At 59.4% G+C, this 26,407-nt stretch overlaps 3 protein-coding genes and 1 long non-coding RNA gene across 15 annotated transcripts in view; 2 read left to right on the top strand and 2 right to left on the bottom strand.

Annotated features, from left to right (window-relative positions):
- Nucleotides 1-628: 628 nt before the first annotated feature.
- Nucleotides 629-9,880, bottom strand: RNPEPL1 (arginyl aminopeptidase like 1). Its single transcript, XM_077155629.1, has 11 exons — nt 9,371-9,880; nt 6,472-6,612; nt 5,852-6,003; nt 4,912-5,028; nt 4,438-4,673; nt 4,251-4,364; nt 3,708-3,820; nt 3,330-3,438; nt 2,321-2,551; nt 1,993-2,135; nt 629-1,577 (listed from the first exon to the last, which is right to left on the bottom strand). The coding sequence occupies exons 1-11, from the start codon at nt 9,878-9,880 to the stop codon at nt 1,311-1,313; spliced, it is 2,133 nt and encodes a 710-aa protein (XP_077011744.1). The 3' UTR covers nt 629-1,310.
- LOC143678329 (uncharacterized) lies at nt 9,363-15,617 on the top strand. Its single transcript, XR_013173151.1, has 3 exons — nt 9,363-9,449; nt 11,836-12,013; nt 14,245-15,617. It is a non-coding gene; the product is annotated as an uncharacterized LOC143678329 (long non-coding RNA).
- On the bottom strand, nt 10,892-18,006 carry DUSP28 (dual specificity phosphatase 28). 2 transcript variants are annotated; one of them, XR_013173150.1, is made up of 3 exons: nt 17,505-18,006; nt 13,217-14,380; nt 10,892-10,988 (listed from the first exon to the last, which is right to left on the bottom strand). XR_013173150.1 is itself a non-coding variant. In XM_077155631.1 (2 exons), exons 1-2 carry the CDS (start codon nt 17,886-17,888, stop codon nt 14,219-14,221), a joined length of 546 nt encoding a protein of 181 aa, XP_077011746.1. In that variant the 5' UTR covers nt 17,889-18,006; the 3' UTR covers nt 10,892-14,218. The 2 variants fall into 2 exon arrangements, 1 of the variants encoding a protein (XP_077011746.1); XM_077155631.1 differs by having other exon boundaries at nt 10,892-14,380.
- Nucleotides 18,007-20,948: 2,942 nt separating this feature from the next.
- ANKMY1 (ankyrin repeat and MYND domain containing 1) overlaps nt 20,949-26,407 on the top strand; it is a 66,444-nt gene continuing 60,985 nt past the window's right edge. For 8 of the 11 annotated variants that reach the window (XM_077155624.1, XM_077155619.1, XM_077155623.1 and 5 more), the window contains exons 1-4: nt 20,949-21,075; nt 21,341-21,494; nt 22,913-23,099; nt 23,800-23,943. In XM_077155624.1, the coding sequence (XP_077011739.1) occupies nt 21,355-21,494; nt 22,913-23,099; nt 23,800-23,943 (471 nt within the window). In that variant the 5' untranslated portion in view covers nt 20,949-21,075; nt 21,341-21,354. Of the gene's footprint in view, nt 21,076-21,340; nt 21,495-22,633; nt 22,778-22,912; nt 23,100-23,799; nt 23,944-26,407 lie in introns of those variants that run through there. The other 3 variants (XM_077155625.1, XM_077155626.1, XM_077155627.1) reach the window with 3 other exon arrangements.

The raw sequence follows: 26,407 nt of genomic DNA, 5'->3' as shown, positions 1-26,407 counted from the left end.
CCGCCTGCCAGGAACACATCACTGCTGCGGTTCCTCCATCTGCATTGACTCGGCCTCACTGACTGGGATCCCGGGCAGTACCCTGTCGGTGACATCAGAAGGGATGCCTCCCAGCTGGGGCTCACCACCCCACCCCCTCCCAGGAGAGGCCTTTGGGGGCTGCCCGAGCCTCTGGCTGGGATGGATGTTGGGGACCAGTGGCTGGGCCTCTCTCCAGGGGGTGTTCCCTGGCGGGAAGGCAGAGCCCGTCTTAGGCAGGGCGCCGAGGGGCAGTCGGGATGGGCTTGGCCAGCCACCGCTGAAGCTGGGATTTGGCCAGAGTCACAGAAGTGAAAGGTCAAGAGCCAGCATGGGGACAAGCATGTTCTCTGCTCTTTCGAGGGCACCTCAGGAGGCCAGCCTGAGGGTGGGGTGGCCTCTGTGGCCAGTCTCAATGCCCCAGGGGCTGCTGGGCTGGAGGCAGGACCCTGTCCCCAGATGCTCCAGTGGGCATGGCTGGGTGCTGGCACTGTGGCCCCTGTTCCAGCTCAGGACCTGGGTGTCAGGGGCTTCCACGCACACGTCGCACTGCTAGCCCCCACCCCTGCCCCCTTGCAGAAGTCAAGTCAAGACCCAGGGGCCGGGGAGGTCAAGTTGCAGAGCAGAAGTTTAATGGGTTGCCATGAACAAGGGCTCGTGGCAGCGGTTCCTGCTGGCCCAGCTCTGCCAGCCAGGACCCCCCAGGCTCAGAGGCCCCAGCAGAGCACCCGCCCTCCCTCACAGGGTGATGCTTGGCCTGTGTCCCACCTCTCACGCAGCCCAGGCCCTGGACTCCTGGGACCTGGGCCCACATCCCCTGAGGGGCAAAGGCTGTCCGCGAGCCTGGTGGGGACCCTCCCCAGGGCTATCCAGCCCACCCCCACCGAGGGAGCAGGCCTGTGGCTTCATCCGGGGGCCGCTGAGGCTGCCCACCCCAGGGGCAGAGTAAGGCACACAGTGGTGTGGATGGTGGGCTGCGGGGCCGTGGCAAGGGCAGTGGGAGCAAGGGGCTGATGTGCCGCCAGTGTTGTGACAGGAGGGGCAGTGAGGCATCCCCCGCCCCCACCCCAAGGTCAGCAGTGCAAGAGGTGGCGGTGGGCTAGGGACCCAGGGCTCTCGGGGCTCCAGGCTGCCCCCTCCCCTCCCGCCTCCCCAGCCCCGCCCCACCCTGGGGAGCCCCGGGAGAGGTGTGTGCCCCAGCTGCTCGGAGCCAGGGTGGAGGCACAGTCATGGCGGCTGGGCCCCAAAAGGCACAATCGCGGTGTGAGGGGTGGGGGTCCGCCGCCCAGGGGCTAGGCAGACACGTTGACATCCCTGAGAGAGAGGCCACCGCCAGGGGCCTCATCCGCCAGCAGCAGGGCTGGCGCGCCCATGTCCCTGTCGGTGCCCGTGTCGCTGTCAGTGCCGGGGCTCAGGCCCTGGGACAGGATCTGCTGGATGGTCCTGCGCAGGTTGGGGTGCAGGCGGCCCTGCGTCTCGTAGAAGACCTCCAGGGCGAAGGGCTTGAGGGCACCAGTGCTCAGGTCCTCGTACAGCGGCACTGTATACATGCGCGACATCTGTGGGCGGGGCGGGCGCTCAGCCAGACCCTTCCAGGGGCTTCCCTAGAGCGGGGGCTGCAGGGGTGTGGCCAGAGAGCCCGGGGCGTGGGGTGGGGAGGCCAGCGCCTCAGTCTGAGGGGTTTAGATAGCCTTGGGGCTCCTGTGGAAAGCTGGACACCTGCTGCCAGAGTTTTGACACAGCATCCCTGGGGGACGGCAGGGTCCCAGCCCCCCTGGCACCTCACCCCAGACCCTTCTCACCTGGGCTGCTCCCCCCTCCTCAAACCTCAGACCTGGACCCTGGATCTTCTCCACCCCGTCCCCAGAATGCTCCTGGTCCCTGGTCCGCCCTGGTCCTCGGGGGCCGTGGAGGCCAGGGCCAGCAGTGGCCAGCAGCCGCAGGGACTGCCTCAGTTGGGGCCGAAGGCCGCACCTGGCTCTCGAGGAAGCGCCGAACCTTGTGGAGGTCAGGGTGGTAGTCGTTGCGGACCACGATCTGCAGCCAGCGGACGCGGATCTCAGCGTTCATTGAGTCCAGCAGGGAGGAGTAACACTCGGACAGGCTCGTCACCACCTCTGCAGGGCGCGGGCAGCGGGCATCAGGACCCATCCCCGGGCAAGGACAGTGGGACCCACCCCGGGCAATGGGGATCCATCCCGGGCAATGGGGACCTACCTCGGGCAAGGAGAGCAGGACCCACCCTGGGCAATGGGGACCCACCCCAGGAGAGCGGGACCAACCCTGAGCAATGGGGACCCACCCCGGGGCAATGGGGACCCGTCCAGCAGCCGGTCCAAGAAGAGTGCTGTCTGGAAGGTCTTCCACTTGGAGATATCAATGGCGCTGGCCGAGGCAGCCGCCTGGTCCAAGGGCTCTGCCGTCCACAGCTGGAAAAGGGCCTCCACGGGCCGCGTCAGGCTGGACCCCTGAGACAGGTCGGGCTCGGCCAGCGGGGGGCCTGTAGCATTGAGCCAGCGCTCGAACTCCAGCCCTGCAGGGGAGAAGGATGGGGCCCACCCCTGCTGGGTGAGGGTGGGGCAGGGACTGGCACTACCCAGGAGGTGGTAGGGAGCCTGGGCTCAGCTCCATTATCTGCCACTTCAAGTCATGGAGGGACCCCTGTGGGAAGCCCCAGCCACGCCTCACCTCTCCTGTGTGTGAGGCAGTGAACTTCACTTCCACCCCACTTGGGCGCACTGGGCCCTGGGCGCCCAGCCAGGGAGGGTGAGGGCAACAGGTTCTGATGGCCCCAAGGCAGGGCAGCTGAGTGGCCAGGGCCTGCCCATTCCCTACTCCAGAACACCCTGGGGCCTCCCTCACCTCTTCCCAAGCAGTACCCAGGGCTCCTAACTGCACTCCGTCTGGAACACTCACCCTCTCCCTACATGCTCAGACCTTCCTGGACCCCAAATCTTCAGACTCCCTAGGACACTAATGGCTCAGCCATGCTAGGGTAAACCCTTGCTTTGCTGCTCGTGCCCAGGCCCCTTGCACACACTGCTTCCTTGGCCCTCTTTCTGTGACTGACACCTCCTCCAGGAAGCACCCCAAAGCATCCAGCTTGAAAGTACACCCCCAAACTCTCTGTTCTCAGGGTGCCCAGGGGGCTTTGCAGAGGGAAGACGATGGGGTCTCCCCTACAGCTGCATCCAGTGCTCGGAGCCCACCCCCCCTCCAACATCCCCACTCGCTGGTGGGCCAGGGCAGCCCAGCTGTGAGTCTTGGCCAAAGGGTGTACGTGGGCCCCAGTGGGGCTAGGCCAGGCTCACCTGCCCGGCAGTCCACGCTCTGCTCCTTCAGCTCCGGGAAGAAACTCAGGAAAGAGTCCAGCAGGTCCTGGGCCACCACGCTGGAGAACTTGTACTTCTCCACGTAGGCCTGCGCAGGCGAGGGGCAGGCCTCAGCACACCGGGGCTGGGCACCCACACGGCAGTGGGCAGGCCAGCACCTGTGAGGGCCAAACTGGGAGGGTGGGGAAGCAGGGCAGCTGGTCCCAGCCCACCCCCAAGGAAGGGCCGGCCAGACCCCAGCCTGGCTGGAAGGCTCCTTCTAACTCCGACCCCCTGCCAGGGGTGAGGGGCATCCCTGCACCGCTGCTCAGCCCTGTGTGCTGGGACAAATTCAGGGTCTGGTGGGTGGCTGCTCACACGCAGGAAGTCATCAAAGCGCTGGGGGTCTCCGCAGAGCTGGGACAGGTAATACACAAAACAGTAGCCCTTCTCGTAGGTAAACAGGTTCATCAGGTGGCTGGGATTCACCCCTGCAAGGGAAAACCCCAAGCTCTGGGTACTGGGACCCACCTATGGCCTGTGGGGCAGGCAGTGGGGGGGGGGGGGGGCAGGGGCAGGTGCTGTGGGTGGGTTCAGGGTCCAGGTGCTGTGGGTGAGGGTTCAGGGGCAGGTGCTGTGGGCGGGGTCAGGGGGCAAGGGCTGTGGGTGGGGGTTCAGGGGCAGGTGCTGTGGGTGGGTTCAGGGTCCAGGTGCTGTGGGTGGGGGTTCAGGGGCAGGTGCTGTGGGTGGGGGGTCAGAGGGCAGGTGCTGTGGGCGGGGTCAGGGGGCAAGGGCTGTGGGTGGGGGTTCAGGGGCAGGTGCTGTGGGTGGGGCATCAGAGGGCAGGTGCTGTGGGTGGGGGTTCAGAGGGCAGGTGCTGTGGGTGGGGGCACCTGCCCGCCCTGCGGGCAGACTGGGTACCTGGCTCCAGCTTGACCTGCAGCTTGCTGACCGGGCTGTCCTCCCCGAGGAGCCTCATCTGCCGGTGCAGGGCATCCAGGCGAAAGGCCGTCTCGAGGCAGGTGAAGGCGGCACCTGGTGGGCCGAGGCAGGGCGCCTGAGCCCCAGCGGCAGCCCCTTGCCCGCCCCCCACGGCCCGCGGCGGTACCGTAGGTCTCAGTGGTGATGCGCCGCTGGGCATAGGTGGCCAGGCCCTCACTCAGCCACATCTCCTCCCACGTGGCGTTGGTGACGGCGTTGCCGAACCAGCTGTGGGCCACCTCGTGGATGACGTCGATGGCGAGGAACTCGTCGCTCTCCAGGATGGAGGAGATGACGAAGGTCAGGCAGGGGTTCTCCATGGCCACGATGGGGAAGGAGGGGGGCAGGAAGACGATGTCGTACCTGCGCTGGCGGGCGGTGCGTGAGGGGCGGGGCTCACTCCCACGTGCCCTGCCCCCACCCCAGCCCCTAGAGCCGCCTGCGTCTTCTCTGGGAGGAGAGGCAGAGCAGGGCCGTGGGAGGGCACCCCTCTGCGCCCCCATTCCCGCCTCTACAGGGAGGGGGCTTGCCCTCTGATACCCTCCTCCTGCCAGCCAGGGCTATCCAGGCCCCTCTCTCCCCAGGGCCCCCCAGAACTTACCTGCCCCACAGGTACGGGCCATAGAGCTCCTCGGCCGCACTCAGCCACCGTTCCACCACGCCGGACAGCTTGCTGGTGGCCGTGGGCAGCAGGCACGGCTCAGCCCACACACGGCTCCTGGCATAAGGCAGAGGGTGGGCTGGGACCCCGCCTCGTGCCCCCAGGCCAGGAGGAAGCCTCAGCCTACCCGCCCCCCCATCTTCCCAGAAGGCAGGAAAGAGCTGCATGGTGGGGGGCCACCCAGCGTGTCTGTGTCTGATGTGACAGGAACAGGCCAGGCAGGGTGGGGGACAAGGCCAGGCCAGCAGGCAGGAACCTGGGGGGCTGGAGGTCAGGCTGCCCATCCTGCAGTCTCCAAGCCCGTGGGGTGGAGAGGGGCCTGCAGGGATGTCCCAGGCCCTGGAATCAGCTGTGCGTTGGGGAAGTCTGGCAGCAGGAGCCCACCAGGTCCGCGTGGGGGTCCTTGGCAGGGCAATGGGGCTGGCTGGCCGTAGACCCAGCTGTGGTGGGACCCCCAGAAACAACCCGGACATTCCAAACAGTGGCAGCAAGGGCGGGGCGGAGCAGGGGCTGGGGCAGGGGCGGGGCAGGGGTTGGGGCAGAGGCTGGGGCTGGGGCAGGGGCTCGGGCAGGGGCTGGGGCAGGGGCTGGGGCGGGGCAGGGGCGGGGCAGGGGTTGGGGCAGGGGCGGGGCAGGGGCTGGGGCAGGGGCTGGGGCAGGGGCAGGGGTTGGGGCAGAGGCTGGGGCTGGGGCTGGGGCGGGGCTGGGGCAGGGGCGGGGCAGGGGTTGGGGCAGGGGCTGGGGCAGGGGCTGGGGCAGGGGCAGGGGCTGGGGCGGGGCTGGGGCAGGGGCTGGGGCGGGGCTGGGGCAGGGACTGGGGCGGGGCTGGGGCAGGGGCGGGGCAGGCCTGGGGCCAGCTCGCACAGGGGCGGGGCCCTACCTGGGCCCGATGTCCGCGGGCCTCAGGTCTCCTGCCACCAAGGCCACAAGGTAGGCGGGCACGGGGTGCTCCATGTGGAAGTGGAAGACGCCCTCTTCCTCCACGTAGCAGCTCTGAGTGGCGCTCATCAGCACCTGCACCCCCGAGGGGGCCTGCAGGGGGCGGGCACTGAGGGCCTGGTCAGGAGCCCAGCGTCCCCCAAGGAGGAACCCCACGACCCCATAGAGAACCCCCCTGGGCTTCCACCCCTGTCTGGAGCCCACTCTTGTCAGGGAGCCTGCGCCCTTTTCCCGGGTCCACAGACCCTAACCCCCTCAGGACTGTTGGAGGGGGCCACCTCCCCCATCTCCCGGGGATGCGGCCTCCCCCCACAGCAAAGGAGGGTGAGGGTCTTTCCGGGAGGGGCACCTGGTGGCAGGTAAGAGAAGCAAATACGAGGTGTGGCCACAATGGCCAAGGTCTGAGGCCTTGGCTGACCCACGAGGGTGGAGCTGACTCACATGGGGCTGGGTGACCTGTGAGGGGTGGGGCTGGGCTGTGAGAGGTGGGGCTGACCACCAAGGGGCGGGGCCACCTACAAGGGGCAAGGCTGGCCTGTGAGGGGCGGGGCTGCGGCTCACCTTGACCACCGCTGAGTAGGTGCTCTTGACTGCCGGCGTGTCGAAGCAGGGAAAGAAGGAGCGGTTGCACACGGAGTGGCCCTGCGTGAACACGAAGGGCTGGGTGCGGCCGTAGGTCAGCTCGGGGTCCAGCCACCAGATCTGTGGGCAGTGGGTGGGCGTCAGCAGAGGCAGTGGCTCTCCAGCCCCTGGACGGCAGGCCCCATCTCCGTGTGTCAAGATCCTTCGGGCCCCCGAATTGCGGTGGGGGGGGATGGACAGAGAGAGAGGAGGAGGCACCCAAGGCAGACCAGGGGCCCTGTCCACAGGGAGGGAGGGGTGGCGTCAGGAGGGGCCTGGAGAGAGGAAAGCCACGGGGGGTTCAGGCAGCACTGCGGGGGGAGGGGCGCCTCCTGCGGGGTGCGGGGCCTGATGCCAGGGAGCCTTCCCATGTGGTTGAAAACCTCCCTCAGGCCTCCCACCACCCCCAGGGGCTCCCGCCCGCCCCATGCTCTTGGGCCTGCCCTGGAAGCTGCGGTGCCCAGAGCTGTCCCCACCCCTAGTCCTGGGGCCCACCCCCAGGAGTGTACATCCTGTGCTTAAAGAGCGGCTCCTTCCATGCTCTGTCCACAAAAAGGCCTTGTTCAGCCTCACCTGCCCCGCTGCACTCTCCAGAAGTTTAATTACTGTTGGTGGGTGCCTCGCCCACCTGCCCCCACCTACCCCCAGGCTCCGGGATGAGGTCCAGCGACCAACGGGTGGGACGCGCTGGGGTCAGGGCAGGGGAGGTCACAGAGCAGGACCTGTGGACACTGACGGGAGCAAGGCGAGGGGAACTGAGGGTGCCCTCGGGTTTGCCCCAGGGGCCTGTCCCAGCCCTGTGACCTTGGGCTCTCCCTGACCAGGAGGGGAGCTCTCCACCCACAGCGGGATGGGGATCAGGCTATACCAGGCAGGCGGGCAGGCCCCTGAGCTGGGCACCAGGACGCCTGTGTCACAGGACGCTAGCAACTGTGGAGCCTGTGCAGAGTGAGGTCAAGAGGCTAAAGACCAAAGGGATTTGTGACAGCACCAGGCAGTCTCCAAGCGAGGCAGGCAGGTATCGGCCGCTCTCTGCCCCTAGCCCCACGTGGCTGAGGGCACTGCTGCCTTTCCCGTCCCGCAGGGCCCGGCAGACCACTGCCGGCATTTACAGCTTCTTCCTAATTTGCTTTTGGCTGCTATGTCCCCAACCCCTCACTGAACAGCGAGGCTACAGTGGCCTTGTCCTCTTTTGTGACCCCTGGGCAGCCCCAGACCCACAGAAGGACCATCTTGGATCTGTGCAAAATGCAGACTCTTGAGCCCTGCCTGGCACGTCCTTTCCAGGGCTGCCGCTCAGGGTTCCCAATGACAGCCTACTGGAGGTGGGCCTTGGCTCCCACTGGGGCAACAGCCCCACGCTCCCTGGGGGCCTCTCAGCCCCTGCTTGCCCACCCAGCCCTGCCCACCCCTCAGGGAACCGGCTACCTTCCTAGAGACCAGTGGGGTCTATGGGCCTCCCTTCAAATGAGGGGCCAGGGCAGCCCCCACCCCCCAGAAAGACCCTAGAAGAGGGGCCTCTGCCTGCATTGGGGTGTAGGGAGCAGGGCACAGCTGCTGACCGTGGAGAGTCCCTGGCTGGCAGGGCGGAAGGAGCTGTTCTTGCTGGGGGTGGGGTCAGCTCTAAGGATCGTGGTGTACCCCAGGGAGCAAAGGAGTGAGGGGTGAACAGGAACCCTGGAATGCAAACCACCTGGGAGGTGCTACGGCTGTCTGGCCACGGCCTCCAGGGGAGCCAGAGGGCTCCCAGCATTGTCACCCGGCTCGGATCAGGCTTGGAGATTCAGGCCCAAGTCCCAGAACCGGCCAGAGGAGGGGGGACCCCACCATGGACACCTGCGGTCAGGGTCAAACACCCCACCCTCTAGAAGAAAGCACTCCTGGCCAGGTTCATGTCACCAGCCCTCCAATCCCAGAGGCACAGTTTGCAGCAGGCCACAGAAAGCCCAGGGCCTGGCAACCAGACCCAAGGGCTCCCAGTCCTCCAATCCAGGTTGGGAGGAAGTTCCCTGCCCCCACCCCCGCCCCCCATGCTAAGCCCCTGCATTCCAGAGCAAGTGGCTGGCCAAGCCAGCAGTCAGCACACCTGTGGGAGCTCCAGGAGGAAGGTAGGGGCTGAGCCCCGCGAAGAGCTCCCACAGAAATGTGCACGAAGCCCACAGGTGGGCGCCTGCTCTGGGCTGTCCAGGTGCAGATGTCACCGTGCCCTTTCCAGCCCTGCTGGCCCTGAACAGCACCTACACCCACCACCCTCTCCATGCAGTGCCACAGGCAGTAACAGCTGGGATCTGCTGGGGCCTCCCTGAACTGCGAGGAATCAGGGGTCACGCGTGAGCTGTCCACACCGGGTCCAGGCCCCATGGTGGACCCCCACGCACAGGGTCCTGGTCCTTCTGTTAGGGCCTCGGCGCAGAGGGGGTCCATGTCCTGAGCCCCGGAGCGCCCGACCGCGAGTGCGCTGTGGGGGTGGGGGGCGCCTGCGCCACGGGGGCTGGACGCCGAGCGTCACACCCACCCGGGGCCCTCCTCTGCCTCCTGCTCCATCCCCGACGCTTTCCGCCCCTCATTCCGCCTCGGGGAACAGACGCTGGGGTCCCTGCTACGGCAACCCGGCCCGCCGCACACCCCTGGGTGCCAGAAGGCGCTCCTGGTGTCAGGACTCCGGCTCTCGCTCCAACCCAGACTCCCCAGGCCTGTCCAGGCACCAGCCGGGGACGACCGCGGGCACCTGGGCGGGACCCCGGAGCCGGAGCGCTGCCCGCGCGGCCCAGGCAGGTGAGGGCGTGCCAGCCCGGGGCCAGGCCCGCGCCCCCCGCCCGCCGCCCCGCATGGTACTCACGGCGGGCGCGTCGGTGGAGGTGTAGCGCAGGATGACCTGGAAGGGCTGGTGCGCCGGCAGCTCGGACGGCAGCGTGACGGTAAGCGATGAGCCGTAGTCGGTGAACGGGTCCACCCGGAAGGCCAGCGGGCGGCAGGCGGGCTCCGCCCCGGGGCAGGCGGGCGGCGGCGGCGCGGGCGCGGCGGGCCCGGGCGCAGCGAAGGCAAAGGCGAGGGCGCCGGGCCGGGTAGGCGCGCGGCGGAAGGCGGCCGAGTGCAGGCGCAGGGCCGGGTGCGCGTCGAGCACGAGCGCGCGGGGCGCGGGCTGCAGCGCGCACAGTTCGAGCACCAGGCAGCCGGCCAGCTCGCGCGTCGCGGGCCGCAGCTCCAGGCCCAGCTGCAGGTGGCGCAGGCGGAAGAGCTGCGCGCTGGAGGCCGAGGCCACGTCCAGGGCGGGCGGCGGCGCGGGCGGCGGGCGGGCGGGCGCGGCCTCGGCGCCGGGCGCCTTGCGGCAGCAGCACTGCGCCGCCATGGCTCGCGCTAGGTGAAATCCATGGGCGGCGGCTGCGGCCGCGGGCAGCGCGAGGGCGCTGGACGGGCGACGGCGGCGGCGGCGGCGGCGGCGGTGGCGGGGCCGCGGGCACAACAGGAAGTCGCGCCGGAGCCGCCCGGCCCGGCCCCGCGCAGTGCCCCCGCCCCGTTCGGGCTCCGCTCGGTCGCCGCCGGGGGCGCTGTGCGCGGGGCGGGCGGGGGCCGCGCCCCTCATTGGGGGCGCCTGGGCGGGCCGCTCCTCAGTGCGGTCCGCGCGTCCCAGGATGGTGGGTCCCGAAGTCCCTGTGGTCCACCCGTCCCGCGGCTCTGGTCCCGAGAATGGTTCTCAGAACGCCCCCACGCACTTTGCCCGTGAGGGGGGCATGGCTGGCCGTTTGTCTGGTGGCGAGAGGTGACGGCCGGCTCAGCGTCCCCAGGCCCTGCGGGAGGGTCCCGACGCTGGCGTCCTGGCCCGAGCACGCTGCTCCTCCTGGGCCAGCTCTGAACCCACTTGCTGGAAACCTGCTGCCCGGGTGGCAGGTCCCAAGCTCAGGAACCATCCTCCCTGTGCCCTTCCCGAGTACTCCTGGACAGTGACATGGCAGTGGCGTGGCCGGTCCCTCTGGGAGTTGAGAAGGGCTCTAAGTTTCCCATTCTGTGAATAGCTACAGTACTTAAATGGAACAGGTCTGGGGGCTGCAGGTGCCCTGCTGGCCATCTCTTCCCGACAAGCCACCAAGCATGCCTTGGGTCCGGAGACTGCCTCCCCATCGTCATCTGGCCTGGGCTCAGTGTCCACAGCCTCCTGCATATCCCCTCCAACCTTCAAGTTCAGCGGCTTTCCGGGCTGGCTAGTATTTCCCTGGGACCCAGCCCATATGAACTGTGTGAGTACAGAAACGCCTGGGAGCCAAGTTCCCAGGAGTGCTCACGACAGAAAATATGCCGGGTCTGAGCACTAAGTGAAGTAATTGTGTAAGTGACTGGCCGGATCAAACGTGCAGACCACGAATCATCTTAAAACCTTCAGCCTTTAATGCATTTCTCTTCATGGGTATGGTGGTACTCCGGGCTGTGAAACTGGGCCAATACGGCAGCCATGTGCAGCTCTTCAGGTGTAAATGGAATAAAGGTAAATTAAATCACGCTGGAGTCCCTTCATGACCATACAGGACCTCAAGCGCAGACAGAGCGCTCCCACCATCACACATAGTTCTCTGGGTTGTGCTGCCTTTGGCCCTGGGAAGGGAGTCCTGGCTGCCAAGGTCGAGTAGACGGACCGCCCAGGGCCTGGAAGGGTCAGCTCAGCCAGCAGGGACCTTGACACCTAGCTGGCACAGGTGAGCCGTGAGGCCACGGAGCGAGGGCAGCCAAGGTGCTACAGGTCCTGCCGCGAGGGAGGAAATCAGGCTCTTCCACACACAGCCCTGTTCAGGCCTCGGGGGCCGGGCTTGGGCATGGCCCTTGACCCGTGTCTTGCCTGGACAGTAGTGACTCCTCTGTGTGTCCTGCCCTCCCTGCGGGGTGGGGGTGGCCGAGAGGGAGAGGCTGTCTTAGAGGGCATTACCAGCTCCCCCAGGGCCCCTTAGGGTCCCCACACACCCTCTTTGCAAAGGGGACACGGCCCCCCACCACAAACTGGCCAAGGCCCCGGGGGGCACACAGGCACCAGGGGGAGGGGTTGGTCTGACCTTGCTGCCTGGGTGGCTGGTGCCAAGGGCATACTGTTTGGGGTAGCATGCCCAACTGGACCCGGCCAGAAGGATGGGTTCTGGGGAAGCACCAGGTCTGCACTGGGGTGCCCACACCCGGGCAGGGCTCCCATCACCTTTGTGGGAAGTTGATACTGGGCCACGGGGCCTCAGGGTCCTGCAGCCTGGACTGCCTAGTCCAAATCACAGAAACAGGGGTAGGATGCTTACTCCTTCTCTCCTGGACCCTACCCTTCCGCCATAGGTGGAGTCTTGCACCCCCCAACTACACAAGGAAGGCACCTATGCAGCGGGGCGGCACCACCCCAGGCTCCTCCCTGCCTGAAGGCCCCCCCGCCACCAGCCAACAGCCATCCTGGCACCTCACACTCCAGGCCCAGTGGCTGCGGGCACTGTTCCATCCAGCATGCGGTCCCAGCAAGGTGAGCTGCTCAGTCCCAGCTTCTCCCATGGGGGCCGTCACGCTTAAGCCTCTCGGGAGCAAATCCTGCCTGCTCTGACCCTGCCCACCCCCACACCACCCGAAGGGACCTGTTCTCCTGGACTCCCCCAGTAGAGGTGGGCACCGAGGTGAGCCCAGGAGGAAGTGGGGTTCGGACACAGGCTGACTGTGAGGGGCCACAATAGGGCAGTTCTTAGGACAGGGCTGCCGAGGAAACACTTCTGAAGTGGCCTGTGGACATCACCTTGCACCCGTTTCACACAGGCAGGGGTTCCCTCCAGAGGCGGTGAGCGCTGACCGGTGGGGCCGCAGAGACAGAGCTGCCCAAAGCCCAGACAGGAGGCAGCTCTGCTTTCAAGCACCCAGCTGGATTCTCAAAGTCCCTCTGCAATTAGGGACTCCCCAGAGGACAGCTGAGCATGTCCTGCGGGCTTCTTGTCCTGCCAGCTCAGCCAGCCTCCCTTCTCATGGTGAGAGCCAGGGGCACACCCTCGGTGCTGGCAGCCCAGGGGTTGGCCAGACACGGTTCCAAGGGGGATGTGTGACCAGCCCCCAACTCATGGCCCTCCCCCTGGGGCTGGACTGTTTCCTGAGGGGCTCAAATCAGCACAAGGAAGTGGGGGACCAAAGAGACCCTTGCAGCTATAGAAGGAACAGGAGGGGTGTCCGTGGCAGAGGGCAATTTCAGCCCCAGTGCCGCCCAGCGCTGCACGGGCTGGGAGGGGTGGGAGTGGGAGACCCCGCAATCCCTTTCACTGCCCCCTCCAGTGACTCGCTCATGGGGCCTGTGCTCCTGCCCCCCTAGGCTGGGCTCTGCATGGTCAGGGATCTTGGCTCCCCACAGAGATGCCTTCAGCTTTGGGCACAGCCATGTTCTCCTGGACAGGAAGCAGAGACACCTGAGACCCCCCCCAGCCATCCTGGGCCGCTCAGACCACCTAGTCTTCCGATCAGCAAGGGGTGGCTCTAGGAGCAGGGCGGCTTTGCTGCTGCTCGGTGGGACCAGCAGGAGTCGGCTGGAGTCAGGATGCCCAGATGACAGGGAAATGGGCATGAAGACCCCAGAGAATGTGGCAGGGGCCCCCCAGGGCCAGGCCAGCTGAGGCGTGCTGTGGGGGGGGGGGGGCACGGCGTGAGGTGCAGGAGGAAGTGACCAACCCTGGCGCTGTCGTGACCTGCTGACCTTGAGGACATGATCTGTGGTCCACAGAGAGGATCCTTGTTCTCTCTTCTCTTTCTCCCCATCTATTTAAGGAGTGTTGATGGTGATTACTTTCCTGAGTGTTCAGGTCACAGGATATCCAAGGGCGGTTGTGTCTTAACTAGTAGGGGGCCCATTCCCAGATGCATCTTCTGCCCCCAACTCTGGGAGAGACGCCTTGGCAAGGCGGGGCCAAAGGACAGTAGTCGGAGCCCAGCGCTGGTGGCACTGGGGGCTGATAATGGAGGCAGGTGTGGACATTGAGCAGCTGAGCGCTGCCCGGGCGGGAGGTCAGAGGTTCACTCGGAGCAGTCAGGGCCCAAGCTGGGCCTGCTGGCACCCCCTTGCACCCTCTCCCATGCTGCTGCCACTGCAGCCTGACCCTGAGGATGCCAGATCCTGCACTAGGTGAAAGGATGGGGGAGCTGTGAGTGCTGTGGTGGCTGGAAGGCACAAGGCTAAGCCAGCAGCTCCAGACACCCCCGAGAGTGACAGCGGCTGGGCAAGGGGTGGGCCCCTGGGATTCCCACACACACACAGGCCTCCTGAAAGCCTGTCTCCATTCCCCTGAAGGAAATGTATCTCTACCTAGAACGCCTCAAGTGATTTTACTTTTCCTGACCTTGTTTAAGAACCAAAGCTGAGAAGGGGGAAGGAGCTCTGTCTCGGGTGGCTGTAGGTCCCCTTGCCCCCTTCTCAGTGGCCCCTGAACTGCCACCAAGCATGAGACCCTCTGCTGCTACATTCCAGCATGATGAGGCTTAAAGGGAAAAAGGAAAACTCAGCTTGAGGATAGGACTCAGGAGCTCTTCTGCCAGTGAGAACAGAGAGAAAAGAGCACTCTCTCATCAGTACACAAAACATCCCTTTCCACCTGGAAGCCACAGGCCTGGAGAGCTGAGGTGCCACTTCTGAGTCCCTGCTTTAGGGCACAGGGTCCTCAGGGGGCAGCTGTCTGAAAAGGCTGAGGAATTAAGGCTCACGCTAGGTCCCATCTCCTCTCGCTGCAGAACACTCCTTGCTTGCAACTGTCCACAGAGGCTCCCTGGGCAGACAGGACTGGGACTGGAGAACATCCTCGTATTTCTGGAGCTGAGACCAGAAGCCAGGATTGGGTTCAGCTACAGAGCGGGCATGCTTCACTGTCTGCAACAAGAAACGAATTAAATGTGATGCCTGCACTTCCAACGTCACCCTCTGTGATAGTGTCAAAATATCAAGTGCCCCAAAGTTCTCTGGAACTTCAGGTATCTGCATGACACCTGCGACTCAGAGCAAGAGTTCTGCAGCTAGGACAGTCAGCATGACCCACACAGCAACTGTTAAAAACACTGAAAAAGTGACTGACTTCAATTAGAGTTCATGAAGCTGATCTGGTTAGGACTGAGGTAAATCAGACTAAAGGGTAAAGGATGATATTGACTGTATATTAAACTTCAACTTCTGTGTGAGACCAAAGGAAGAGATGTTTATTTGGTGTAAAATTTACATTTTTTGTAACACAGTATCTAGTTTAACTTTTATGGTTAAGTAATTATCGTATATTCAAATACCATAATTACATGGAAACTTGAACAGGGAGTGAGATCTTGCTGGTTTGTACAGGTTAGTGAGATGCCCCGATATATCCTAGAGTAATCTGAGCAGAAGATTAAAAAGTATTTGCAAAGTCCCCTTGATATATCAAACTTCCCCAACTGAGGAAGACCTGATATTTGTGCAGTCACTGGGGACTTTCAAGTTGATGGGTCAGGCTCTTGATCTTGGGGCTTCCCCTTATGAAACTTTTTCCTACAAAAGAGAAACTAAGCCCTACTTATGATTATGCCTAAGAGCCACCCCAGAGAACCTCTTTTGCTGCTCAGATGTGGCCTCTCTCTCTCAGCCAACTCCACAGGCAAACTCACTGCCCTCCCTCCTATGTGGGACATGACTCCCCAGGTATAAATCTCCCTGGCAACGTGGGACATGACTCCAGGGGATGAACCTGGCTCTTGGAATATGGGATTAAGAAACCTTGACCAAAAGGGGGAAGAGAAATGAAACAAGATAAAAGTTTCAGTAGCTGAGAGATTTCAAAGAGAGCTGAGAGATCATTCTGGAGTTTATTCTTATGCAGTCTTATATAGATATCCCTTTTCAGTTTTTTTTTGTGTGTATTGGAGTAACTAGAGGGAAATACCTGAAACTACTGAACTGTAATCCAATAGCTTTGATTATTGCAGATAACTGTATAATATATAGTTTTTAAGGCCTGACCACGTGCTTGTGAAAAGCTGAACACTGACACTCCCTATATCCACTGTACGGACAGGTAAGAAAATTAAATAAATAAATTAATTAATAAATAAGCAATAAAAAAAAATGTATGTGCCCCAGGAAAGTATGCTTTTTTTTTTTTTTAACATGGACAGGCACCGGGAATCGAACCCGGGCCCTCTGGCATCGCAGGCAAGCATTCCTGCCTGCTGAGCCACCGTGGCCCGAAAGTATGCTTTTAATGTTAATCCACTGCTGTGGGGTGAACCCATTGTTTGGGTGAGGCTTCTCAAGTTAAGCTGTGACCCAACTTTTTCAGGGTGGATCTTAACCCTCTTACTGGAGTCCTTTATAAGAGAAATTCAGACAAAGAGTGGGAAAGCAAGAAGCTGAAAGCAAGGAAACCAAGAAGAGAAAGGAGAGACCAGCACAAACCATAATGTGCCTTGTCAGGTGGCAGATCACCAGCAGCCAGTCTTCAGGAAGGAAGCATCATTTTGATGATGCCTTGATTTGGACATTTTCATGGCTTCAAAACTGTAAGTTTGTAAGCTAATAAATTCCCGTAGTTAAAGTCAATGCATTTCATGGTATTTGCTTTGAGCTGCTTAGCGAACTACAACACCCTCCCTAGTACCTTTGATGGTAATGGGGAGTGATAGCTAATGTATGTAGTGGCATCTACAGGGGGTTAGCTGCTCATTCTTAAAAGGTCATTCAACCTTTGATTCCATAACATGTGTTTGATCAAGTGAAATGGACACCCTTGGAAGATAGGCCAAGTTTACCTTTGGGAATTCCTGGCAGACTCCCAGAAATACACAAGCAGCAGATTCACCATACTCCAATTTAAGAGACACAGCAATAAGAAAATGGAAAGAAAAACCACTTTTGGCTCAGTAGGTGCCTAAAACTATGAACCCTCTATTACCTTTGATTGATTAGTTAACTCATTAATTAACTCAGTCCTTTTAAAATTTACTGAGCATCAACTCTGTAGACACTTGGCAAGGAATGTGGGATCCTGAAATAAAGTGTAATTAGCTAATTACGTACTTGACAATAAACATATTTACTGAATACCTATTATGTGCCTAGGCACTGGGGATACAGCACCGAACATAGGAGAAACTCTGTTCTTGTGGATATTAATTCCAGTGGAAATTAATTCCAGTGTGGGAGAGAGGGGGCCGGGCAGACTCCTTGGGGAGGGTGTTCCAGGTATAGGGAATAGCAAGTGCAAAGGGCCTGAGGCTTGCCTGTGAAGAGTGACAAGGAAAGTGGCAGTGGACAGGCCTGGGGAGGGACAGGGCCAGACAGGATGGCATAAGGCCGCATTGAGAACTGCGACTCTTCAGAGACCCGGGCCCTGCAGGGAGCGGCAGGGAGTGTCCCCAGCTGCTCATGAACAGAAAGCAGGGGCAAGGCAGAGACCAGAGGGGGGCCAGGAAGGGGAGGGGAGCAATGGGCGGCCGGTTCACAAAGTGCAGGCAGTGCAGACAGTTCAGACTCTGCTGGTACTCTGAAGGCAGAGTGACCACGTTCACTGCGCAGAGAGGCAGGTTGGGGAAGAACATAAAGCATCCGCCAAACACCAAGAAGACGCCCGTGCTCAGGCACTTGGGTAAGTCTGATTCAGGGCCAAACAGTGCGCGGAAGCTCCGGAGAGCCACGGACTGCACGAGGTCACGGGACATGAGGGAGGAGAGAGCAGACAGGAGCAAGGCTGGGGCTGTCCAGGACCACGCGTCCTTCCCCAGACTGGTTGGGGGGCTGCTCACGTGGCAGGACCCTGCCACGCCCGGAGGGCCCGCCCCCGAGACTAGACCCCGCCCCTGCCGGGGCCCGCCCCCAAGCTGGACCACGCCCCTGCTGAGGGCCCGCCCCTCCCGCAAGTCCCGCCGCGCTACTGGTCCGTCCCTTAGGACCCGCCCCCTGTGTTTGGGACCCGTCGGTGGCCAGGCCCCGCCCCTTCTGGAAGGCCCGCCCAACCGACAGGTCGTCCCCGCACCTGGAAGGCCTGCGCCAGGCTGAGGCCGCGGTAGCGCATGAGGTAGGCGGTGCAGACAGCGGCCGAGCGGCTGCGACCGTTCTTGCAGTAGACAAGGCAGGCACCGCCGGCGCGCACCGCGGCCTCCATGGCGGCGCAGGTGGGCTCCAGGTGCGCCAGCAGGTCCTCGGCCGGGTCGTCGAACACGGGCACGCGCAGTTCAGCGACGCCGGGCGCGCGCGGCCCGGGCTGCTGGCGGGACACGTTGACGCACAGCGTGACGCCCGCGCGTGCCAGCAGTTCCGTCGCTCCCGCAGCGCGCGCACTCCCGAGGAAGAGAGAGGGGGCGACGCGCGCGAACGGCGGTGGGGCGTCCTCGCGGATCCCTGCTCGCTCTGGGCCCATGGCCTCGGTCCTCGGGGCCTATTTGTGGACGTACGGACGGCAGCTCGGTGGCCTCCGGGCCGCCGCCGGCCGCCCTCCTGCTCCTCGTCCTCCTCTCTCGCTCCCCCAACCCCGTGCTGGGCGGGGCCCGCCCACGGGGACCCTGGCTGCCTTTCCATTGGCCGGGCCCAGCCGACATCTCGCCGATTGGCTGGGCTCGTGGCCGCCGGAGAGTCGGATTGGCCACGGCCGGGTGGGCGGGGCCCAGAGCTGGCCCTCCTGCGCCGGTCCCTTTGCCCAGCCGGGGCGGTGGGCTTGAGCGGGAGGGGCTCTGTCTCCGACTGGACACTGCGCACTGACCAGGTGCACCCCCATCGTTTTGCTGGCGCCATGTAGCTATGCCCGGGTGTTGCCAGTCACTGTAGTAGCGAGAAGGTTGCCTGCCCTGTGTGCCCTTCACAGCCGTCTCTGCAAGACGTCCGCTCCCGCCTTGTCCGCTGAGCTTTCCATTTTTGTCCGCTGCTTAATCAATTGCCCTTATAATGTCTGCATTTTACTGTCTTCTTTATCGTAAACCATACTTCAAATAAAATTTACCGCTAACTTGATCATTTCTTCAGAGACCAGGGCTTCTTTTGTTATTTTTCTTATGTATTAACTTATTGTGTCAGTACTGCATCTTTTAAAAATGTTTCATAGTTAATGTCCACAGAGTTGTCGTTTAAGAACTCCTTAGATTTTTTTAGAGGTCTGCTCTCATTCAGGGAATAGTTTCGGTAAAGGAGCACAGCCAGACACTATGCTGCAGAGTTAACTGCAGTTTCAATTTATTCTAGTAACAGTAAAACTTTTCTCATTTATGTCCATCATTGGCTTAAAAGTTTACAACCCATTTCCACAAGGAATTATTCTCCGATGCTTCCTTCCACCACCCGGGCAGTAGATGAGTCTGGTGGATAGGCTGCTTGAAACTGAGTGCCTGTTACCCAGCCTCTCTGGGTGACTGGGCTGTCACCAGGTCGGTACCTGTCAGATCTATTTTGCAACCCAGGGCTCCTTCCAAAGCTAAAGACTCAAATAACCATCTGCAGCCAGGTCTTCTCTTCTGGAGCACCTATGTGGACACCTTCCCACTATCCATTTTCCTTACCTCCGCCCTCATGAAGGACCCTGACTTCCTAGGCTGGGGCAGGGTGAGGATTCTCAGATTCGGAGTTGTTTCCAGCCCCCCCAGCTCCAGTGTCGGGGCCTATTTGCCTCCAGCTTACTGGTCTGTGTGGCCTATAACTCTGATGGCTTCAGAAAGGGCCGTGGGCTCTAATATAGCCAATGAGGAGTGAGCAGCTGGCAAGGCTCCTCTCTTGACTCCTTGTCAGCACAAGGGGAAGCCAGTCTTGGGTAAAGCCAGAGGAGATGGGAGCTACTGGATCCTTGGCATGGTGGAGCCACTGAGTCAAACCCAGGCTGAATTCCCTCTTACGTCTGGACTGTTCACGAGCCAATACATGGCTCTCCACTGTTGGGGTGCACTTGAAGTGGTCTTTCTGACCCAAAGCCTCCTACCTGACGCCTGGTGCACCTTCACCCCACCAAGTGAATGAACCAGCAGCCAAGTCATGCAGCACATCTCCTAAATCCCTCTGTTTGCCGACCACGTGTAGTTTGGGCCACCCTCTTTCTTCTGGACTTGGCGACAGCGTCCATGGGGGCCTTTCCCTCCAGCCTTCGTGCCATAGCCAGAATATGCTTTCTAAGGCAGTGCTTTTCTGTATGTTGGTCCTGACTCAGTTGTGATCCATCAGTGGGTTGGGAAGTTATTTTTGTGCATTATAACCAGCATTTTATTTTTTAGGGCAATAGTATAGCAATGAAGAGAAGAAATGAAAATATTAGACTGCATGTGGATCATACGGATGAGCTTTTCATGAAACGTTTTTGTACTGGGGCATGATATAAAACGATACCCTAGTATGAGCAGGCCCCAGGGTATTAAGTCTGAAGGCCACCAATCAGAGCAGACATCTGACTTTGTCCTTCTGCTTAGAAACATCCTGCGACTTCTGCCTTTGGCCTGGCATTCAAGGCCCTCTGTGCCACCTGCACGGCAAACCATAGCCCTGTGGTTCAGAGGCTGGTTCACGTTCCAGGTGCTCCTGGGAAGAATTAGGAATACAAATTTTCAGGTTTTCCTGAGACCTGCTGAATCAGAACCATTTATGAAGCCCTCTGTGTGACTGATATGCACTAAAGTTTGCATCCATTATTTAGTCAGTTGATCTAAAGTCATTTAAAGCAGGAGAGTGAAAATCATTGCCCACTAACCCTAAGCACTACCTGTTATATATTCACTTATCTTCCTCTACTCTCTCTGCTCAGCTCCTGTGACTGTGGGCAGCAGGTCGGCGCCCCCAGAAGCAGTGCCCACCACGCGTCTGGGCGTCCCAGCCTGAGTTACTTAGTCTTTATGTGGAACCGGAATTAAAGCGCTTGAGAAGCAATCTGAGGGTAGAACGCTTTTGGATTTTTAATGATTTTCCCACAGCCTTTCACAGGTGTCTCACCTGCATCTACCTTGATGGCAGCTTGAGGGCTTCACTTGTTGACAAACAAAACCTTCAACTGGATTTTAATAGAAATGCCTCTCTGTCCATAGGCGAATCCGCCTCTCAGCCACCTCTGTGCACCTCCCTCATCTTGCCCCCACCAGACCATGCGCCCCCCTCTCATTCCTCCCACAAACATTTACTCAGCGGACAATTCCGGCTAAGCCCTCTGCGCCTGTTTTCTCGGCGTCCCACGGAGGAGGAGCGGGTGGGGAGCGCTCAGGGCGCTCTCGGGAGGCGGGACGCGGGTCCCTGCACCCACGCGGGCCCGCTCGCTCTGCGGGGCTCACAGAAAACCTCCTGGCCCCAACTGTGGGTCCCGGGGGACACGGGCCTATGACCTCACAGAGGCGCCCCCCCACCACGGCGGCGTGGGCGGGGCCCCGGCGGGGCGGGGCTGGGGGGTGCGCAGCGGTCCCGGACGGGGATTGGCGGGGCCCGGAGCCCGCGGGCGGTGGCGGCGTCTCCACGGAAACGCGACGCTGCGAGCGGGTCTGCGCCCTCGGCGGTGCCCGCGCGTGTGGTGGGACCCTCGGGCGGGGGCGGCAGTCAGAGGAGGGGGCACAAGCCGGTCCCGCCGCGTGCCCTGACGGAGGCTGTCGGAGGTGGGCCGCAGCCCTTCGTGGTTCCCGCCCCTCGGGCGCTGGCGGAGCTTTCCTCCTGGAGCCGGGGGTGGGATGCGGGGTCCCCGCGGGCCTCTTGAGGACACGGGCCCTGGGCACCAGAGTGGGGTCGGTGGGCCGGGCGAGGCGCGGTTTAGAGGAGGGGCCCCCATTCCCCGGAGGCCCAATGGGGCCGGGGCGCCCACGCGCATTCCTGGCGGTGGGTCGGGTGCCCTGCGTGAGTGTCTGGTCTCGGCTTTGCTTCTAGGTTGGAAGAGAATCATGAAAGGTGCGCCTTCGCCGGGGTCAGCTCCCAAAGCCTGGAAGGCTCGCGGCCCTGAAGTCCACCTGGAGAAGGGCAGCGAGTCCCCCGAGGCCGAGGAGCAGGCGGACCTGGAGGGCACGTCGTTCCCCAACCAGAGGTGCCCGCCTGGAGGAGAGGCGCTGGGAGGGGCGCTGGGAGTGTGGGGAGGCAGGGGGTGCCGACTAACATTGCTGGATGCCGGCTCCCCAGCTGTGGCAGCTTCTTTGCAGCTATTGTCGCCAGTGGGGGACTAACACCCCTCAGGCCTGTTTGGGACTAGGAATGCCCTGGGAACTGCAGCCCTATTGGCCGCCTTTTTACAGGCGAGGAAACTGAGTCACAGAAGGGGTAAGGCTGGGGTGGAGAGCCTAGGTCACACAGCGAAGGGTGCCAGAGACAGCTCCAGCCCTGGTGCCAGCTGCCCACTTCCCAGGGCCCTGCAGCACACCTGCAGCTGATTGGCCCCATCCACTGTTTTCTTGACCAATCTCAAAATTATTTCCCTTTTTAAAATTTACATTTTCTCCATTTCTGTTATTCCCAATCATAGGTTATGTCCCCCCTTATTAACATTACTTTTTTTTTTTTTTTAATATTTGGCTAACTTTAATTCCAGAAAAAAATAAAAGTAGTTTTTAAAAAAAATGTTGACAGAAAGAGGTGTTACACTTGAAATTGGTTCCAAGCGTAAAGCAGGATTAAAAAGAAAAAAACAATTCTTAGCCAAGAAACGCAGCTTCCGGCACAGCATCAAAGAATATTATATTCTAAGTAGTGGCCGCTAGGTGGAAGAAAAACTGAAATTCTCATGGAAGCACCTTTGAAAAATTGTCCAAGTATAAACCATTTTATGTTTTTAACATTACTTTTTATTAAATGGGCAGTATCTGTACCATGCAGAGAATGAGGTGATATAGGTAGCAAAAGAAAAAGCTCACTCCAACACACACCGGCACCCTCCATCCTGGGTGGCCTCTGCCCTTCCTACGTGTGATGAACTTGGTGAGCAGAGCTTCAGCGTCTTGGGCGGCTGAGCCCCTTCTTGATGCAGCAGATGCTGAGCGTCTGTGCCCTGTGGTGTCCCAGCTGGCTGCGGGGGGCGGGGGGCTCAGTGTCTGACACCCTCAGGGAGCCTTTAGAGTCAGGTGGGGTGGGGCATCCACTCTTAGGTCCTGCTCTGTGCTTTTAGATGCCGGGAGCAGCAAAGCAGCACACCCGCTTTGGTGCATGCCTGCTCCGGGCATGCCGTGTGCGGCAGGCTCCCCAGCAGGCGGCCGGAGTGACTGAGAGGGCTCCCAGCTGCCCCCAGGGAACCTGCAGCCTTTTATATTTGCCAGATGGACAGACAGACACGGGTCGGCACCCCTACTGTGCGTTCCACTTCTGAGTGACCCTGGGCAGGTCACTGCACCCTCTGCGCCTCGGTTTCCTTTTCCATGGTGTGGCCCAGCTGTGCAAGCTGAGGTGACTGTGTGGCCAGCCTGGCCTCTCCTGGGCTCTGGCTGCTCACCTCCTCCTCTGTGCTGCCACTCCTAGGGCAGGGCTGCTGGCCCCGGAGGCGGAGGAAGAGGAGACCGAGGGCCTGGGGAAGCAGGACCTGAAGGAGGACTATGTCCAACTCGTGCAGGGCGTGCAGGCGTGGCAGGACGGCTGCGTCTACCGTGGGCAGTTTGGGCTGAACATGAAGCTTGGATTCGGGGAATTCTCCTGGCCCACAGGCGAGGTAATTCACGCTGACCCTCCCCCCCTCCAGGGTCCCCCACGGGAGGAAGCCAGCCTAACGTCTTCCCTACTTGAGAAAAGCAGGAGGAGAGATTCCTACAGACGGGGCAGCAGGGCAGGGGGGTGGGGCCTCTGCAGGCCTGGTGCGGGGAGCTGTGGCTCGAGAGGTTTTTATTCTGGGTAAATGCTTCAAAATAGAAAATTACCACAGCAAGTTGTGTGTTTACGTTGTAAAATGGTCTTGTCTTGTATTTAAAATTAAGCAGAAGGCAAAGGATGTTCTTAAAGATAAAGTGAAAATGAAAGAAGGTGTTTTCTTTAAGAACAGGCCTGTCCTTGGATTTACTCTTAGAGCTCACCTTTTGCTCACAATACAAACTCTGCTTATGTCAGCTGGGTCTTCCTGTACCCCCTTAATTAACCCTGTCATCGGTAGGTGGCGTCTTCTCCCTGCTCGGGACAGAACCACTGAGAGGCCAGTGGTGGGGCGTGGGGGTCTGGGGCACAGGTTCACCCTTCGGAGCCAGGGGTTCTGTGCAGCTCCGAGGCCGCTACAGGCCGATCCAAGGCTGGGAGGGGCCGTACTGGGGTCCTGAAAGCAGGTCCTGGACCAGGCACCCCTCTATTGCAGCCAACCATGGTGGCCTGGCCCCCGGGGTGGTGGGGCCCTCAGACCGCAGCTCACCCCCCTTGCCCTGCAGTCGTACCGCGGGCAGTTTTACCAGGACCACCGCCACGGCTGGGGGACCTACGCCTGGCCGGACGGCTCTAGCTTCACGGGCTCCTTCTGCCTCAGCCAGCGGGAAGGCTACGGCACCATGCACCTGCGCGGCAGGTGGTTCCAGGTAAGCATGCCACCCCTGCAGGGACGGTGAGCGGGCAGGGGGCCTTCAGTTAAAGGCAAATGTGCCACGAATAGAAACTTTGAATATAGTGAGCTGGATCGTGTCTTCTTGATCATCTTGAAATGGTCCCTTTTTTCCGGACAACTTTCCTAGTTTAGGAAATACAGACTCCCCCCTGCCCCATTTCTCTTGTATAACTTACAACAAAATTTACCGACTCTACTACACAGTTCTGAAAGTTTGTAAAACATCGAGTTGTGTAACCACGACCACAATTAAGACATGGAACAGTTCCTTCACCACAAGATACCCGCCCCCCATGCCTCACTGTATTGGATCCCCCAGTCCCGGGCTCATCTGCTCTGCCTGTAGTTTTGTCTCTGCAAACACACGGGCAGGAGACCCTCCAGTCTGTAGCCAGTTGAGTCCAGTGTCTCTGACAGCTCGCCTTCCCCGCTGCGGCCCTCTCCCCGGCTGATGGGCATGTGGGCTGTTTCCAGTTTGGGAAGGTTACAGATAAACCGCTACAAACATTTGCATATCTGCATAGCACTGTTTTGTGCAAACATAGGTTTTCCTTTCACTTGTGTAAATACTTAGGTCACATGGTAAATGAACATTCAGCTTCATGAGAAACTGCCAAGCTCTCTTCCAAAGCGTCTGTGTCACCAGCCCTGGAGGGAGTCTCGTCTTGCTCTGGTTTTAAATTTGCAGCCATTCTAGTAGCCACATAGTTTCTCTCATCATGTGTTTAATTGGGTTTCCCAATCCATAACCATGTTGAGTGTCTTCATGTGCCCAGTTGAGCCTTCTCTATTTTTCTCCAACCAGTCTTTCCAAGAGGTTTATTTCTTTTATTTTTTCCCCAAAGAATTCAGTTTTCACTCAGTTGATCTTCTCTGTATTTGTTCTATTTCTTATCTAGTTCCTATTTTTGTTTTTCTTCTCCCCCCAAAATTTGCCATTCTTTTGGCACTTACTGCTTTGACCTTTTTAAAGCTATACATTTCCCTCTATGCATGGTGTTAGCTGCATCCCAGAATTTTGATTATCTTATGCTTATATTTTCATTCTGTTCAAAATATGCTCTAATTGTGATTTCTTCTTTGAGCTTAATTCATGAGTGTTGCTTGCTGTTCAGATTTTGGGATTTTCTAGTTCAATTTTTTGTTTTGTTTTTCTTGCATAATTGCAAACTTTGATTTCAGTTCTTTGAAACTCGTTGAGAGAAACTCATTGAGAGAAACTCATTGAGACTTACCTATGACCTTAGTCTGTAGCCGACTTTTGAAGTGTTTTGTGTACCCTGAAAATAGCAGATATTTCTGCAGTTTCATATGTGGCCCTTTGGTCAATTTTGCTATTCGCAAAATATCGTTACCTTTTAATAAACTTAGATTTTTTTATAAACATATTTTTTGTCTGTTTGGTCTATCAGTTACTGAGAGAGGTATGTTAAAATTTCCCACTGTGATTGTGACTTTAAAAAAAAAATTTTATTGCTGTTGTAGTTTGCTAGCTCCTGGAATGCAACACACCAGAGATGGATTGGCTTTTAATTAAAGGGGATTTATTTTGTTAGTTCTTCAGAGGAAAGGCAGCTAACTTTCCACTGAGGTTCTTTCTTACACGGGAAGGCACAGGGTGATCTCTGCCGGCCTTCTCTCCAGGCCTCTGGGTTCCAGCAACTCTCCCCAGGGTGATTTCTTTCTGCATCTCCAAAGGCCTGGGCTGAGCTGTGAGTGCTGAGATGAGGTATGCTGAGCTGCTTGGGCTGTGCTACATTGAACTCTCTCATTTAAGCACCAGCCAATTAAGTCAATCATTCATTGCAGCAGGCATGCCTCCTAGCCCACTGCAGGTGTAATCAGCAACAGATGAGGTTCACATACCATTGGCTCATGTCCACAGCAACAGAACTAGGTGCCTTCACCTGGCCAAGTTGACAACTGAATCTAACTACCACAATTGCATAATATAACAGGTATACAAAGCAAAGAAAGAAAAAAGCAATAGTTTTCAAAGCACTCTTCAACAAGTAGTTCACAGGACAAATCCCAGAGTTTATCATGGGCTACCATACTAGCCTCTCAGATTTTTCCTTCTAGCTGCTCCAGATTAGAGGCTAGAAAAATAAATATATATTTTTTAATCATCACAATCAACTTTTTTTTCTTTTTTGTGTGTGAAAAATCACATATATACAAAAAAGCAATAAATTTCGAAGCACAGGACAATTAGTTGTAGAATAGATTTCAGAATTTGGTATGGATTACAATTCCACAATTTTAGGTTTTTTATTTCTAGCAGCTCCAAGATACTGGAGACAAAAAGAAATATCAATATAATGATTCAGTGATCTTACTTGTGTGCTAAACCCTGCTTTCTCTGTATAACTCCATGATCACCTTTGATCTTTCTCTCACTATTTAGGGGTTTTTGGGCTATGGCCATTCTAACTTTT

Source organism: Tamandua tetradactyla, chromosome 3 (assembly GCF_023851605.1).
Source record: "Tamandua tetradactyla isolate mTamTet1 chromosome 3, mTamTet1.pri, whole genome shotgun sequence".
NCBI classification, from domain to species: domain Eukaryota; kingdom Metazoa; phylum Chordata; class Mammalia; order Pilosa; family Myrmecophagidae; genus Tamandua; species Tamandua tetradactyla.
Note: the sequence above shows the minus strand (reverse complement) of the source record. Positions and strands in the feature narration are given on the sequence as shown.